At 45.5% G+C, this 14,729-nt stretch overlaps 1 protein-coding gene across 3 annotated transcripts in view; it reads left to right on the top strand.

The window, feature by feature from the left end:
- LOC118770209 (protein shisa-like-1a) overlaps window positions 1-13,852 on the top strand; it is a 36,336-nt gene extending 22,484 nt beyond the window's left edge. For 2 of the 3 annotated variants that reach the window (XM_036517746.1, XM_036517747.1), the window contains exons 3-4: window positions 373-586; window positions 4,864-5,161. In XM_036517746.1, the coding sequence (XP_036373639.1) occupies window positions 373-586; window positions 4,864-5,161 (512 nt within the window). Of the gene's footprint in view, window positions 1-372; window positions 587-4,863; window positions 5,162-13,060 lie in introns of those variants that run through there. The other variant, XM_036517748.1, reaches the window with a different exon arrangement.
- The last annotated feature ends 877 nt before the right edge of the window (window positions 13,853-14,729 follow it).

Consider the following 14,729-nt stretch of genomic DNA (forward strand, 5'->3'; position numbering starts at 1 on the left):
AAGAACTATAATTGTAAATCTGATTATGTATGTGTGAATCTGAGGGTAAAATGCAGGTTTTGATGTATAGTTAATTCAGCCAAGAAATACAAAAATGACCCATTTTTTCTGAAATATCTGAGCTATTTTTTAACCATGACCAAGTAATATTGCAAACATAACTGCTCAATAAAGACTCATCTGTCTGCACTGTTTGGAACAGTATTTCGATTTACCTACATCTATTAAAATAGCAGTAAAATAGTTTTACAATTTTTAAAGTGGCTAAACTCATTATTTCCAGCCTCTTCCACTTTTTCTACCTCATTCTCAGTAATGGTGAGTGTCTAAAGTTCATTTCTGTCTCTCTCTCTCTCTTTCTCTCTCTCATAGCTCTCTCTGCACACTTCAGAGTGTGTGAGCCCTACTCTGACCACAAGGGGCGCTATCACTTTGGCTTTCACTGCCCTCGCCTCTCCGACAACAAGACCTACATGTTCTGCTGCCACCACAACAACACGGCGTTTAAGTACTGCTGCAACGAGACCGAGTTCCAGACCGTCATGCAGCTCAACCTGACGGCCAACTCTGACAACTTCAAACACAAGTGAGTCTCCTGGCTGCCGTCTCAGAAAGCCCTGAACTTTTACTTTTGGAATACAGGTCAGGCAGATATACCACAGATATTCTATGCTATAACTTATTCAGTGCTCCATTGTCTAGATGGATCTGGTTGGTAATAGCAGGCCCCCATGCTGTTTGCATTGCTGTGTTACCTATCGGTATTCATTTGCCATCACACACCCTCATTATGAGAAGCCAGCATATAGACAGTTGTAGAGAGTTGGTCACAACACTTACAGTTTCAACAGTCCCACGGCAATTTCATTGTTACAAACATTGAGCACATATGATGTTTAAGCCAATTTACTTCAGGGGCATTAAAGTGAAAACAGAAAATCAGAGCTCCCATGCCGTGTTGTTATACATACAATAAGTATGTGAAATATCAGGATAAGGAGTGTGATTACACAGTTCACTGTTTATAAACTGAAACCCGCCTGATTTCCCAGCATTTGTGTTGCAAAGGTCTTGTCTTGTATGCAAGCTGCTCTTTCCCCTGTGTGTGGTTCACCCCAGGCTGCAGAGATGAGCGCAAAGGCTGCTTTGAAGAAGCTGGAATTTAATGGAAGCCGACTAGCTGCTTGTCTCTGCATTAATCTACAGCCCAACCTCCTAGATACCACTTAACCATTAACTGATACAAAAGACAGCTCTCAATGTCCCTGAGACAGGGAGGGCTGGGTGCGTATGCTCACATTGCTCTTCTCCTGCAGGCCAATTTATACACACACAGGCCGGACTGACCAGCAAAAGAATTTATTCAACACATCAGGTTCAACATCCGTCATAACCCTGACTTTTGCACCAGAATCTCTTAATGCTTCATCATGCTGTAATAACTGTGACAACTAAAAGAAAGTCCTGCATACTTTCTGCAGAGAGAAAGAAGAGAGTGACAGAGAGCAACAGCGCAGCGTGTAACATGAGCTTCACGCGTTATTGATACCTACTGCACACCTTTGGCTTCTGTAACTCTACAGCTGACAGAGTTTTGAAATTGGATATACATCTCGAATTTCCTGTAGCGTTACCATTAGCACATACCTACCCTCATAAACACGGAGACATGGATTAAGATGATTAACTTCCAGCGCAGAGGAGTCAGAAGAATTTGTTTTTGTTTTTATTTATTGTTTCAAGCTCCAGCACAGCATCGGTGAGTGAAGATTATTCTCAGCGGAGGTGAAAGATGTCCATGTGATTTGTCTTTTTCACCGGTGCGATTAACGACCAGGTAAAAATAAAAGAATGATGTTCATCGTGTACCTGAGCGCGCCCAGACAAAACCCAGACGGTAGGCAGAGGGAGGTCTGCATCCAGGCCCTCAATCATTTCAAACCACCGCTGGGGTGATTCGCCAGAGAAACAGCCTGAAGCTCAGATCTCTATTATTCTAAAATCAATGGCCTTTTTCCCCGGAAGCAGAGAGATGTTTTCCATCACGAAGACTCGCTCTTTTTCATTATGTGCCTCCTTTAAAGGGCACTTCAACATTCATCCGCTCCAGTCAAAGAAAAATGGCTGAAAGAAGAATAAAATCAATCATTCGCCCAAATTAAGTTGCATCTGTTATAGTACATTTTCACAGTGGAAATTGTCATAAACCACTGAGCACAGTGAACACAGCAAGTCTGCTATTGGCCACTCAATAACAAGGACCAAATGTATGCAGTGACTTATTCTTGGGCTACAAGACTCTCTGCCAGAGCTGCGAAGTTCCACTCCAAAACCGCCCCCCCCCCCCCCCCCCCCCCCCCCTCGCAATGTGATCTAGTTTGACTTTGGGTGTTTAGTGTATGTGTGTGACAGTTTTCATTGGAAGGGGGTGAGGGTTTGGCGGATATGGCGGATAATTCTTTCTTCCCCGTTTCTTCTCAGTTCCATCACGGTCATCCCGCTGTGGTACCCGGCCATGTGCCCGTCTCTGTTACACACACAGACCAGAGGGTCTTTGTCTGAGCAGAAGTCCCGGCACACGCCAGCCTACCAGTGCTAATGGCCGCTCAGCACATCTCTGCAGCGGCTGGTCACACCGCCTCGGGCCGGGATTTCAGCCTGTGGACAGAATCCTGATGGGACTCTGTGGGACTCATTGTGCTTTTTCCTCTTGTCAGGGCTGTTTAAGCCGAAGATATTTACTGCAGCTGCAAGTTAAACTGTCCTCAGTGCAGCTTCTGCCAGGTTGCATTTGACCGTCTGGGCAGTGAGCAGGATAAAAACTACCATGGAAGCATGGTACTTACTGAGTGGAAAACCCACAACATTTTGTACATAATTACTTATCTGTTTCTGCATAATATTTCTACAGTGTTCAAACTTAAATCCTATCAATTTATGCATGTAATTACATTAAGTGTGGAGGCTTCCTATAGAGTAAGTATAGTGTAGTGAGGTGTACTTACATAACACTTGCATAATGCATGTAATTATACAGGTTGTTGGCCAGTGTGATGTAAGCTGTTACCAGAATTACAGCTAAGCTCATGTCGAACAGCATGCCTCTCAGCAATTCACTCTGGCTGTCAGGAGGTTAGCGTTGGCAACAGCGAGCAATTCCTCACACTTACAGCTCCGGAGCGCCAGAATATTTGGCATCCTCTGACAGGCGCCACGCTGGGAGACTGATTTTCCCATCATGCCTCATGCCTCTACCCAACCCGTTTCAGCGGACGGAGGCAGCCTGGTGAGGTGCATGTCACACCTTCTCTGTCCTGCACGCTCCTTCTCCCAGTTGCTTTGTTTGGAGGGAGTGTTTGCTGTACGGTGCAGTGAGCACCGTGCTCATCGATCTCTGTTCTGCTCCTGCAAGCAGATCACCCGCTCTGCCTGCCACCCGTTTAATCACACCCCGGGACACACGGCTTCCTTCCACCAATCAGAGTTCAGGAACCGATATTCACATGGCTCATTCTAACTTGACAAGGAGGAGGGAAGCCACCTCGCTCACGCGGGTGCCCAGGTGATAAAAAGTAACAGATGTGTCTGAGTATAGAGTACTATACAGTTTATAGGCTACATGTGTGGTGAAAGGCAGAGTTTGTACTGTAATCAAGTCGACATCATAATGCAGCAATCTGATTCATCGGCGGCGCAGCAGACGCTGATCCTCTCGGCGCGCTTTCGTCTCCTAAATGAAATAAATACGGCGTGCGGAGGCAAGCCGGCTGCGGCTCCCAGCACAGCGGCTGCGTGAAAATGCAATTTCACACTTCAGGCTTCAGCTGATCCCCCTGCGCTGGCCGGTCCCAGAGCAGCGCTGCTCCCCGCTTTCCAGGAACGCGAGATCCACGCCAGAGCTCCTCTTCCACCGCACGTCTCCTCCGGCCACCTCTCCCTCTCCTGCCAAATCAATTACAGCACAAACAAAAGCCCAGCCTAGTTAGACCACCGCTATGACCATCTCAGGTGGCTGTGAGAGTCCTCCTGATTAGATCAATATGTAGAGCAAACAATGAAGATTTTCCCCTGTCAGACTTCAGTCAAGCCTCCTCTTCTCACCCAGACACCTCCTCTATGGGAGATTATGGTTACTGTTAATTTTATCATTTTTATTGACATTCACACTCACTGGTCTGGAAGTGTTGCTAGGCTGGTCTGACACTGAGGCTCATTCAACTTGTATGGATACAGTTCTGTTCTTTTGTGCTTGAAGTTGCTCTGGATAAGAATGTCTGCTAATTGAATGTAATGTAAGGTAATGTAATGTAACATAACGTTTGCTACCCTTGAAAAGGATTGGAAAGGCTTATAAGAAACCCTTGGAAACTCATTTGTGTCACCCTTCATGGCCTCACTATTCAAATCATGGATAATCCACCTACATCTATTTCTGCCCTGAGAGAGGTGCTCCTCTGTGTTACGATTCAGGCCTCAGGACCTTTTGAGGACGTGTGAGCTGAACATGGCATTTTTATATAGTATTGCATATTCACCTTGATGGGCCATTCTAGCGCAGGTCCATAACATCCGTGGGGTTTATGTCAAATTGCAAATCACCACTAAATCGTATTGTACTCTCCATAAACCTCAATCCAATTCAGAGTGGGATTCATTAGGACAAATTTCAACATAATCTGTTTAAAATGAGAACTGGGTGCTGTTCAATGATGGGGTGGTAGGCTTCCGTTCACTCAGCTATATCTCATACAGACCTATCTTTGTGTTATTTTATTACAGAAGTTTAAAAGACCAGGAGTATGCACTGAGTTCTTCTAACCGTCCCTGCTTTGTCTCCCTCTCTCCCTCTCTCTCTGGGTGCAGTAACTACACTGCCCTCATCGGGGTGTGGATCTACGGCTTTTTCGTCATGGTGCTGCTGGCGTTGGACTTCCTCTACTACTCGGCCATGAACTACGAGCTGTGCCGGGTGTACCTGGAGAAGTGGGGGCTGGGGGGGAGGTGGCTGAAGCAGGCCAGGAGCCAGTGGAACGCCTCTCCACAGGGGGAGGCTGAGCCCCCGCTGCACCCCATCGTCCTGGCCCACCACCCCCGCCACAGCCTCAGGGGAGACACACAGAGCCCCTCCCTCATGTCCTTCCACACGTCCACAGCCTGGTGAGTCAGCGCAGAGAGCTCATTGGATAAGGACTCTGCAGGGGCCAGTCACAGTATAGTGTGATGTTAAAGCAACATCCTACCATCAGATGTATCAAAAGCGTTCTCGATACACATGCGCTTTATACGCCTGCCGGAGTGAGTAACATGCAGTCAGTGGGGACCAGACTCACAATGAAGCACCAATCGATTGCAGGCGAGGGGGCGGGGCCACAGGGGAGCCCCTTGTGGTCGATCTCACGGTTCATCACCTCACGTTCAGCCTCTCATCTGCCCACCTCTCCGCTGCCAGGGTACCGCCTGTGATGCGGTTGCTAAGTGAAAGTTACCATGGCAAACTAAGCTGCATCCTGTAGCGAGCTTTGCTGTCTCTATCTTTCCCCCTTGGGGTCAAAGCCTGGCCTCCTATCATTTATATTTACATTTCATCACTTTTTTCAGATACTTTTTAATTTGCTGCAGACAAAAGCAAGAGTGCAAAATGCATCTAATACAGTAAGAATCACATACAGGACACAACAGACCACAGCTCCCAAGCCCTGCTAGTTAATCTGCATAGCTCTCCCTGCTACTGCTGTGTGGAATTTACTGTGTCATGTGTTCACACCTGACCTCTTTGGAAGCGGCAGCCTCTGTAAAAACATTCTTAAAATTTAAGGAAGCTGAAATGCACCTCCTAGAGAGTTCTTCCCTTAGATTCTGGTGTTAATTTATATACATTCTTCTTTTGCTGATGTGTTCCTTTTCAGATCCGTTACATGGCAGCAATGAGCATGGACATTGCAACTGATGTGATAATGTGGTCCGTAGCAATGAGCTGCAGAGCCCCGGTGGTTCTGTGCCCCATGTGCAATTATAAGATATGTATTGCCTGTCTGTGCATTGCTATCTGCATTCTCTATGCATTCTATGCAAGCCTGAGTAGAGATAATTCCAGTCCTGTTCCAAAGCTAATCCTCCAGTTTTAGCTGTGTGTAAAACTGAGGAGCTACCTACAGGTCCACACAAAGCACCTAACACTGATGCTAAAAATGCTAATATGTCAGCTGCTAATGCCGTTTGAATTACACTGCGAGTCATTTCTTTTGAAGGAGCCTGACAACATTTATCAAGGTTTATAAAACACAAAAAAAAAAACGTGCTGGACATAACTCTCTCATGTCCGTCTGTGGTCTCTGCCCATCCTCACATACGGCTGGCATACAGTCTGCTCATAACTGGCAGCTTGGGCTGTGTTGGTATCACTGGCCTGCTACCAGATATGCTTTTACAAAGAACTACATCATGAATTCTTGGTAGAATTACAGAAGAAAAAAAATCCATCTGTTCTTAATAACTTGTAATTTCTGTTTCAGTTGCCTTTGATGGAAGTTAGAACTTGGAGATCCATCAGGCTGCGTGATCCGATTGCTCAGTTTTCGGTTCAATTTTTCCTAAGAAAATAAAACTGAAATCCCAAGAGAGAAACAAATCTGTAATAACTGGTGAGAATGCAGCACACAAACCCAGTGGAAACGCAAAAGTAAAGAAAAATGTTTTTGTATTATGATTTAAGATGCAGCAAACTCTTAACAACCCAGTACTGGAAATACGAGAAAATAGGCAGCTTCTTTTATGAGATGTTGCTGGGTCAGAAACAGGGTCTAGCTTGAGCTCTCCTACATAAATGAACATGTTTCTGTCCCCTTCTTCTACCCTACTTTACGAGAGCCACACCTCCACAGGGTTTACAGAATTAAAAATGTAGAAAAGTAGAAAATTCTTTTACTTCATGAAAGTGTCCAGGCAGATAAGGAATGCTCTTGGGATACATTTAATTCTACTTCTGACCCATGGAAAAACTGAACTAAAAATGTGATAACCCAAGAATGCACTGAATACCCTGAGGTTCAGTTGGCCCTCCAGATGGAAAACCTTAATTTTTATAAAAATCACAGTTATTTTGCTGAGTACCGATATATCTGAGTTCTGGTGTCACTTTCTCTCCACGGAGGGAAGCTGCGAATCGCTGGAAAGAATTGCTGCAAAATTTCATACTATTACACTCATCCAAAGCAGCGAGGAGTCAGAGAAGCAGTCTTTGCCTCTATTCCCATGGTTGGTCATCCCACCAATTCAGGCTCAGACGGTGAGCAAGAGAGCCCCACCGCAATTATTTTCCGAAACCAGTTCCCAGGAATGCAATCGCTTTGGGCCTGAAAGGTCCCTTAAGCTTCCACTGTCCATTCCACACCAGAAGCTTCAGAGGGGCTTATCCGGAGTGGGACGTCCCTTGTCCTTTTTGCGGGGGGAGAAGCCTGAGCTCCCTGCCGTTGCACCTCTCCCCTCTGCTCCCCCTGCCTGTACACCTCCCCCAGGCCGGTTTTCACTTGCTCTCCCCTCCTTTGCGGTCACTGTGTCAGCTCTGCAGGCTGGTACATTAATTATGCACCCCATGCAAAACTAATTTGACCTGGGGTGCCTCGTTGGATTTTATAGTTGAGCTGCGAAATACATTTTAAACTTTAAGCCCTTTCTCTTCTTTTGAGAGTCCCCTTTTAATTCTGGAGCATAACTGCATAATTCTATTTATCCTCTTTTTTATGCCCTTAAATTGGTTTTATTTCCCGGAGGACAGAGCGGTGGTGGAGATTGTGTGTTATTGAGGCAGTCTCATGGTCTCAGGGCGGGCTTGGCTTTTCCACACATGATTAAAATCAGACCTTTTTCCACAGCTGAAACGCCATTATGGCCATTTTTCAGATAAGACTCTGAGCCAGCAGAAGTGTTCACCATGCACTCACCATGTGCAATTATAAGATATGTATTGCCTGTCTGTGCATTGCTATCTGCATTCTCTATGCATTCTATGCAAGCCTGAGTAGAGATAATTCCAGTCCTGTTCCAAAGCTAATCCTCCAGTTTTAGCTGTGTGTAAAACTGAGGAGCTACCTACAGGTCCACACAAAGCACCTAACACTGATGCTAAAAATGCTAATATGTCAGCTGCTAATGCCGTTTGAATTACACTGCGAGTCATTTCTTTTGAAGGAGCCTGACAACATTTATCAAGGTTTATAAAACACAAAAAAAAAACGTGCTGTGCATTGTGCTCAGGCAACGAGCAGAAACAATTGCCTCCATTTGCCGGAGCTTCTGTTTGCATGTCCCCTGAGGAGGGTTAAATTAACTGTAGCCTATGTTTCTAACTGACAATTACGAATATGATGCACACAGATAGAAAAGCATTACCCAACAGGGTGACAGCTGCTCTCCTGCAGTGTGGGAAGTCTAAGGCCCAGGTCTAAACAAACAGAAAAGGGATTGAGCATTATGTGTAAGTCAAAATGCAGCTAAATATGACCTACTGTATGTATCTTTTATTTACTAGGTCTGGAGGGCACTTGATGGCCTGCTGTTTCTTTTAAAGTAACACAGCAGGTAAACAATCAAAAAGCTCCTTTTTCCGTGGAGGTCCTGACTGTAATGTGACACAAAGCCAGGTGTACGGTCGATGTTCCTCCACAGCCTCTCAGCTCCAAGATCTGAAATGGGGTTAGTGCAACCCGCTGCATATAAATTGTTAAATCAGGATTTTTCAATTGATCACACTTATAACAGGTTCAACATAAATCTGGTTTACACAAGAATAGTCTTTTTTTGTCCTTGTGTCCTGGACAAAATTTCACGCATATGTCATCTCCTTTATTGGAAAAAAATGGTTCGTAGATTGAAACATTTTAGATGAGATTCAAAGCAATTTCCAGTCTGATGGAGCTAATTTCCATGATTGAATTGTCCATGCCAGTTTAGGCATGGGAACTGAAGCCGAATGTTTGTATGAGGAGGGATGAGAAATGGAATTAATAAGAGAACATTGATGTGAACGGAAGGGGCAGGAGAGGAACGAGCTGAATAATGGATTTCACCCCAGTTCCATCCTGACTGACAATTAAGGACTGGATTACTGGCACTCAGATGCCATCTGATTACATAGAGAAAGAACTATTTGACAGGATCCAGCAGTGCCTGGGTGCAAAGTTCAGAGACCAAAATCCAGGCGCTGTTGTGCGTCTGACACAAAAGTTATTTAGCTTTTTCATACAGCGAATACCTGGACACAATGAGGCAGTGATTGCTGTAGCTGCCGTACTTCTCACTGGTATCCAGCTCTTATGGATCGGTGAACACAGCTGTTCATGACATCAGACCGCTTTTCATACTGTTTTAAGGGATTCGGTGCATCTGGCTTTGGCTGGAAGTGTGTATGTGACAGGGAGCCGGGAGGGTCCAAAGGCAGAGATGACAACAGGTTTGGTTCAGAATAAGGTTATCATTACCAGAGACTCAGTAGAAACAAAACAGGTTTGGTAGAAGAGTTCTCACACACGAAGCACGGCAACTCAAGACTGAGCAAATTCGTGAACAAAGCGCAGGGCTTAAGTAATAGAGAGCACAGGTGAAACCGATAACTAAATTAACACAGGTGGAAGACATTAACTAAATGAGACACAGAGAACACAGGAAGTTATGAGGCCATCTGGTGGCCATCCCAGGAAACAGCAGGCACATTCCTGACAGTATAGATGAGCTAGGAAGGAGCATAGCAGGGTCATACATTATGAAAGCGGACAAATGCCATCATTTGAGTCCCACATCTGCCAGGAGCAAAGTTCAGAGCTGTCCACGTCGTCTGTCAGCAATGAATCATGGGTGTCTGTCAATTTTTCTCTGTTCAGGAGCTAAGCCCACACACTGTTTGGCTTTAAACAAATGTTTTATTGCTGACAACATTTCAAAATGACAGAAACGTTGTGAGCATTAAAATGCATGATACAAAGATGATGGTCTGCCTAGCACCTAACGAAAATCTGATGTGTGTATCAAGTTTGGTTCTGTGTGACACAACTTCTGGTTTTAATACAGTTTGTGTAACTGTTGCATTCCCTGCACGCTATAGCTGAAATTTTGCAGCTTTCAGAGGTTTTTGGGATCTCATGTCAGTTCAGTCAGCATTGTGTTAGGGAGCAATAAGGCCATTAGTGAGATGAGATGGTGTCAGGTTTTCATATAGTGAATTATTCTGCAGTGGTATCAGAGCACAGGTCCATATATCCTGGGAAAGTCATCTGATGAAGTACAGGTCAAAATGTCATGTCTCACCAGCTTGTGTTTCACCTTCTTAAAGCATTAATGGGAGCTGCACCAGTGAAGCGTTGTGCGGGTACTTCTCTATTATCGGTGTGTCTATCTGTTTCCTAGCACCTGGGAGTGTATATATATGTGTGTATGTATATATATAAGTCTTCAATTGCACTTTGAATATAGCAGTAAAGGTGTGGATGTAAAATGAGATTGGGCATACTGCATATGCAGCAGTAAGCACGTCTTCCTCAGACACAAGGTGATGGTGATTCCACCTGTTACGGCCCAGCCTCCAGAAACAGGTGCTGAAAATGGCTGTGAAGGGAGAGAGTGGCGTAATCAGACACAGTGTGCTGTGTGAGGCACGAAAACAAAACAAACCAACAAAGTGGCAGGAGGCAGACCTCCCAGTCCAAGGCAGTTGAGGTGAAGTTACAGACTCTTGGGATCTCCTCTGTGGCCCGCTCTGTCCTCTCAGTCTCTGTACAGCCTCTGGAGCTACAACGGCAGTTTGTTCTGTTTCGTTTTGTTTGGTTTTATTAAAAACGACAGCACAAAGGGGACAGTCCGCAATGCTTGGCTTCATAGAAACACCGGCAAACAGGTCAGAAAAAGCTCTCTGGCAAGTCCCAATAAACAAACATACCAAATGACCAGTACTCCAGTTGTGGTGTGGCCCAAATGAATCACTGTTGGAACACTGTTGAGCAAATAGGGACCAACTAAAATAGTGTAAACCTCCACCCAGTTTCCCCACCTAGACTGCATCAAAGCAATCACCAACGCCAACATCACCTGCAAAGTTACCGCCAAATTTGCTCCCCTCCACCTGTTCCTATCAGCGGTTCACCTTTAATGCTCACCTGGAGGGGAGGCTGCAAAGTCTCTAGCTGCATGATCACGCTGCAGCGTGAGCCAAATAAACACAAAATTAAAAGCGATGTAGTGATGTAGCCCTAATCCTAACATGCTGTAAACGGCGGAACATTTGGTCCAGGGAGGCAGCGTGCCTGCTAGCGTTACCCCCCCACTGTGCGGGCTTTGCTGGGTCACCCAAGTGCCCGTCCGTTGGCAGAGTGGGTAAAGGAGGTGGCATCTGTCACCCCACGCACAGGTGCCAGGGATGCCCGTCTCCAAGCAGGTGTGACTCACCTCCAGGCAAAGACGCCATCGGAACAGCCTGTCTGTCGCCGGGGGAACAGACTCCGGCCGCCTTCTGCTTGTCAGCCTGTGTGTGTGAACACCATAACGGCTCAGACTGGTGCACACAATGGCTGGAAAAAAAAGAGCTTTTTCCCACAAGCAGAAATCTGCTCATTACAGCGCTGCAAAGCTGCTTTAGACTAGTGCTGAAAAGTACAGCAAACAGACACACTACATAAGTAAGTGTGTGCGTGTGTGTGCGTGTGTGTGTGTGTGTGTGTGTGTATGTGTGTGTGTGCATGTGTGTGCATGTGTGTGTGCATACATGTGTGTGTATATGTGAATGTATATGTGAGTGTGTGCGTGTGTGTGTGTATGTGTGTGTGTGCATGTGTGTGTGCGTACATGTGTGTGTATATGTGAATGTATGTGTGAGTGTGTGTGTGTGTGTGTGCGTGTGCGTGTGCGTGTGTGTGTGTGCGTGTGCGTGTGCGTGTGCGTGTGCGTGCGTGCGTGTGCGTGCGTGCGTGTTTGTGTGCGTGTGTGTGTTTATGTGTGTGTATGCAGGATACATGCCTATAAATCAGCTGTGTGATTGTTGAAACTGGAGGATGAATCAGGTATGTCCGGGCCTCCCGGGGGAGCGTGTCTAATTAGGGTGTTACACTCTCCATATGGCGAGTTCATTAACGCTGCAGTCAGTGTGGATGGCTGTCTGCAGCTGGCAGGAGGTGTGGGGGGAGGGAGGGGGGCACTGATGTTTATATCCACTTTTCATCAGTTCATTCAGACAGAGACACAGACAGCAGCACACACGTTCCCCAAAGCTCTGCCTCTGAGGCAAACCAGCCATTTTAGTTTTTTAGGAAGATTATTTTGCAAGAGAAACATGGTAAAGTGGGCAGGAACGCCCAAACTTAGGCGGTTAGTTAGGAGACTGTTTAATTTTTTAGTACATGGTGGTACTTATGTATTCACAGCAAAAGCTGAACATACAAACATGTTCTGGCAGTGCACCTGTAAAACGCTTTATCTCCCTGTGTCTGGAACACTATGCTGTATTCCTTTGTCTTTATATTTCCACCAAAAAAAAAAAAACACTGAACACTGAATATGGACATACAGCCAAAAGATGTTTGTGTTTTTAACTCATGCTGTGATGACTGGATCAGACCTGCAGCACCATGTATGAAAACTGAACTCATCCATTGGCTATTGTTAGTGTAGGCTTTTTCTGAGAAGGGCTTGAACTATTTACCATTGAGGGCAATGCACCAATTTATGCCTGAGGGAGCGTGAGTGTGGTGGTTCAAAAGTGCTGTTGAAGTTAACTCTGAATATACAGAATCTGTGTAGAACCATGCAGAAACAAATTGATCAAAATGACCAGCATTCTATAAGGACAAAAACACAGTGCATTAGAGAAAGCAGCATATAACCATTTATTAGAGCAATGCTGTGTGTCAGATGAGGGACTCAAAATGTGTCCATTCCTCAGACATATTGCTGTAGCTTAAGCCTGTAAATTCATTCAGAGATGTGATAGTAATTTGCTTTCAAAGTAGACAGTAATTGTTGTTTGAAATGCACAACTACACACTAATGTTAATTCCTTTTCGTCCTTTTTCTTTGTCAGATGTGCGGTGACTTTATGAGGGAGATGACATCAGGAAGAGGGCAGTGACAAACGCATCCCCAGGGGAACAGACTCCCGTCTCCCACCTCTGGACTACAGATACAGCAGGACGTGGGTGGGGCTTGGGGCTTTAGCTCCGCCTCTCTTTTATCACCAAAGGGGCTGCCCACATGACCCGGCAGGGCTAACTATGGCCTCACATTGACTCATCTGAGCAGAACAGTGGTGGTACCTGTCTGAGAAGCCTGCAGAGGCTGTGGTCTACAGACGCCTGTCTGAGGTTTCTGATGGAACTGTGGGTGCTTCTGAAGGACTTTCCCATGGAAGCACATAACCCTCTTTTGGGGTCTCGGAGGTCCTGTGTGGTCTATCTCTGCATCCATCCGGCACCCTTTTAAAATGGGTTGCGGTAACAGGCAAACAGAGAGCCTCTCACCTGTGAACACCCTTCGAATATATTTGTTTCGTTTGCACTGCTATGTAGCTGGGTCTAGATTCAGTGGTTCTTAGAACTAGTGGTAGGATTATTTATTGGTTCTTTGTTAATGTGAACTGGTCAGGGAATCATCAGTGAAATTCCAGATAGTTTCTAAAGTAAGTCCTTACCCCCCTTTCCCCTGCTAGTTGCTTTGCTAACAAGAAACAAATGGCTGGAATCAGCTTTTTTGAATAAAAAAACAGTCATAAGTTACACCTTAATAGAAGTAAGTTTGTACAACCAGTTGACAAAGAAAAAAAGGAGAAAAAGAGATTTTTTTCTGAAAAGGAGAAAGGAAGAACTGATGTTTTGAACCCTGGAATGTAATTAAATGAAATGTGTTTAACTACTGAAGTGTTTTGATAAGGTACTGTGTAGCATAAACGGATGGGATAGTTAGCTGTAACCCTTGAAGAGGTGTAGATGAAATTAGAATCCAATGTCGCCATCTCGCAAAGCCATCCTAAAAGCTAACATGTGCATATTATAGCATTCATTTTACTTAGAATAAGTGCTGGGTCTCAGTGCTACAGAGAGAAGCTGTGGCATTGTGCACAGTCTGAGGGATGCGTGTGCAGGACTGCAACCCTGTGGGAGAGTGCAAGAGGAAGAGGCATTTATTGCTCACTGCCACACCAGCAATAATGCACAGGGCTTAAGTGCTTCTGCTCACCTGCAGCAGCTGTGTGAAGTAAGTGAGGAAGGATAAGAAGCCATCATCAGCTATGTCTCCAGAGCAGGGCCCAATCACTGAGCTTAATCACACGTTCTCCTCACAGGGAAGGCTGTTGATTTTAAACCACAAAGGTTTTAACTGTTTAGGTAATGGCTACATTTGCATACCGTTGCTTCTCCCCCTACCTCGATGCCTTTGTTGTAAAGCTGGCCGCCTCCACCGTTTGAGCGCAGAATCTCTGAAAAAAGAACCCGATGCTTCGTCTGGGGTCCTCTGAGAATCTTAATCAGTCTGAACTCCGGGGAGGAAGCAGGCGAAGATTCTCAGCTTTCCAGTAATAAGCAGCTGTGTGTGGAGCAGGCAGAGGAGATTTAGCAGATAAAAACACATCCACATCTGTTCTGGCCATGCAGGAGAGGGAGATAGAGGGTGATGGGGAAGCTTTTGGGAAGGAGAAAGCTGGGGGAGCTTTTTCTCCTGCATCTGTAGATGTGACCAGTGACTTGACTGAGTGG

This window comes from Megalops cyprinoides, chromosome 23 (genome assembly GCF_013368585.1).
Source record: "Megalops cyprinoides isolate fMegCyp1 chromosome 23, fMegCyp1.pri, whole genome shotgun sequence".
NCBI lineage: Eukaryota > Metazoa > Chordata > Actinopteri > Elopiformes > Megalopidae > Megalops > Megalops cyprinoides.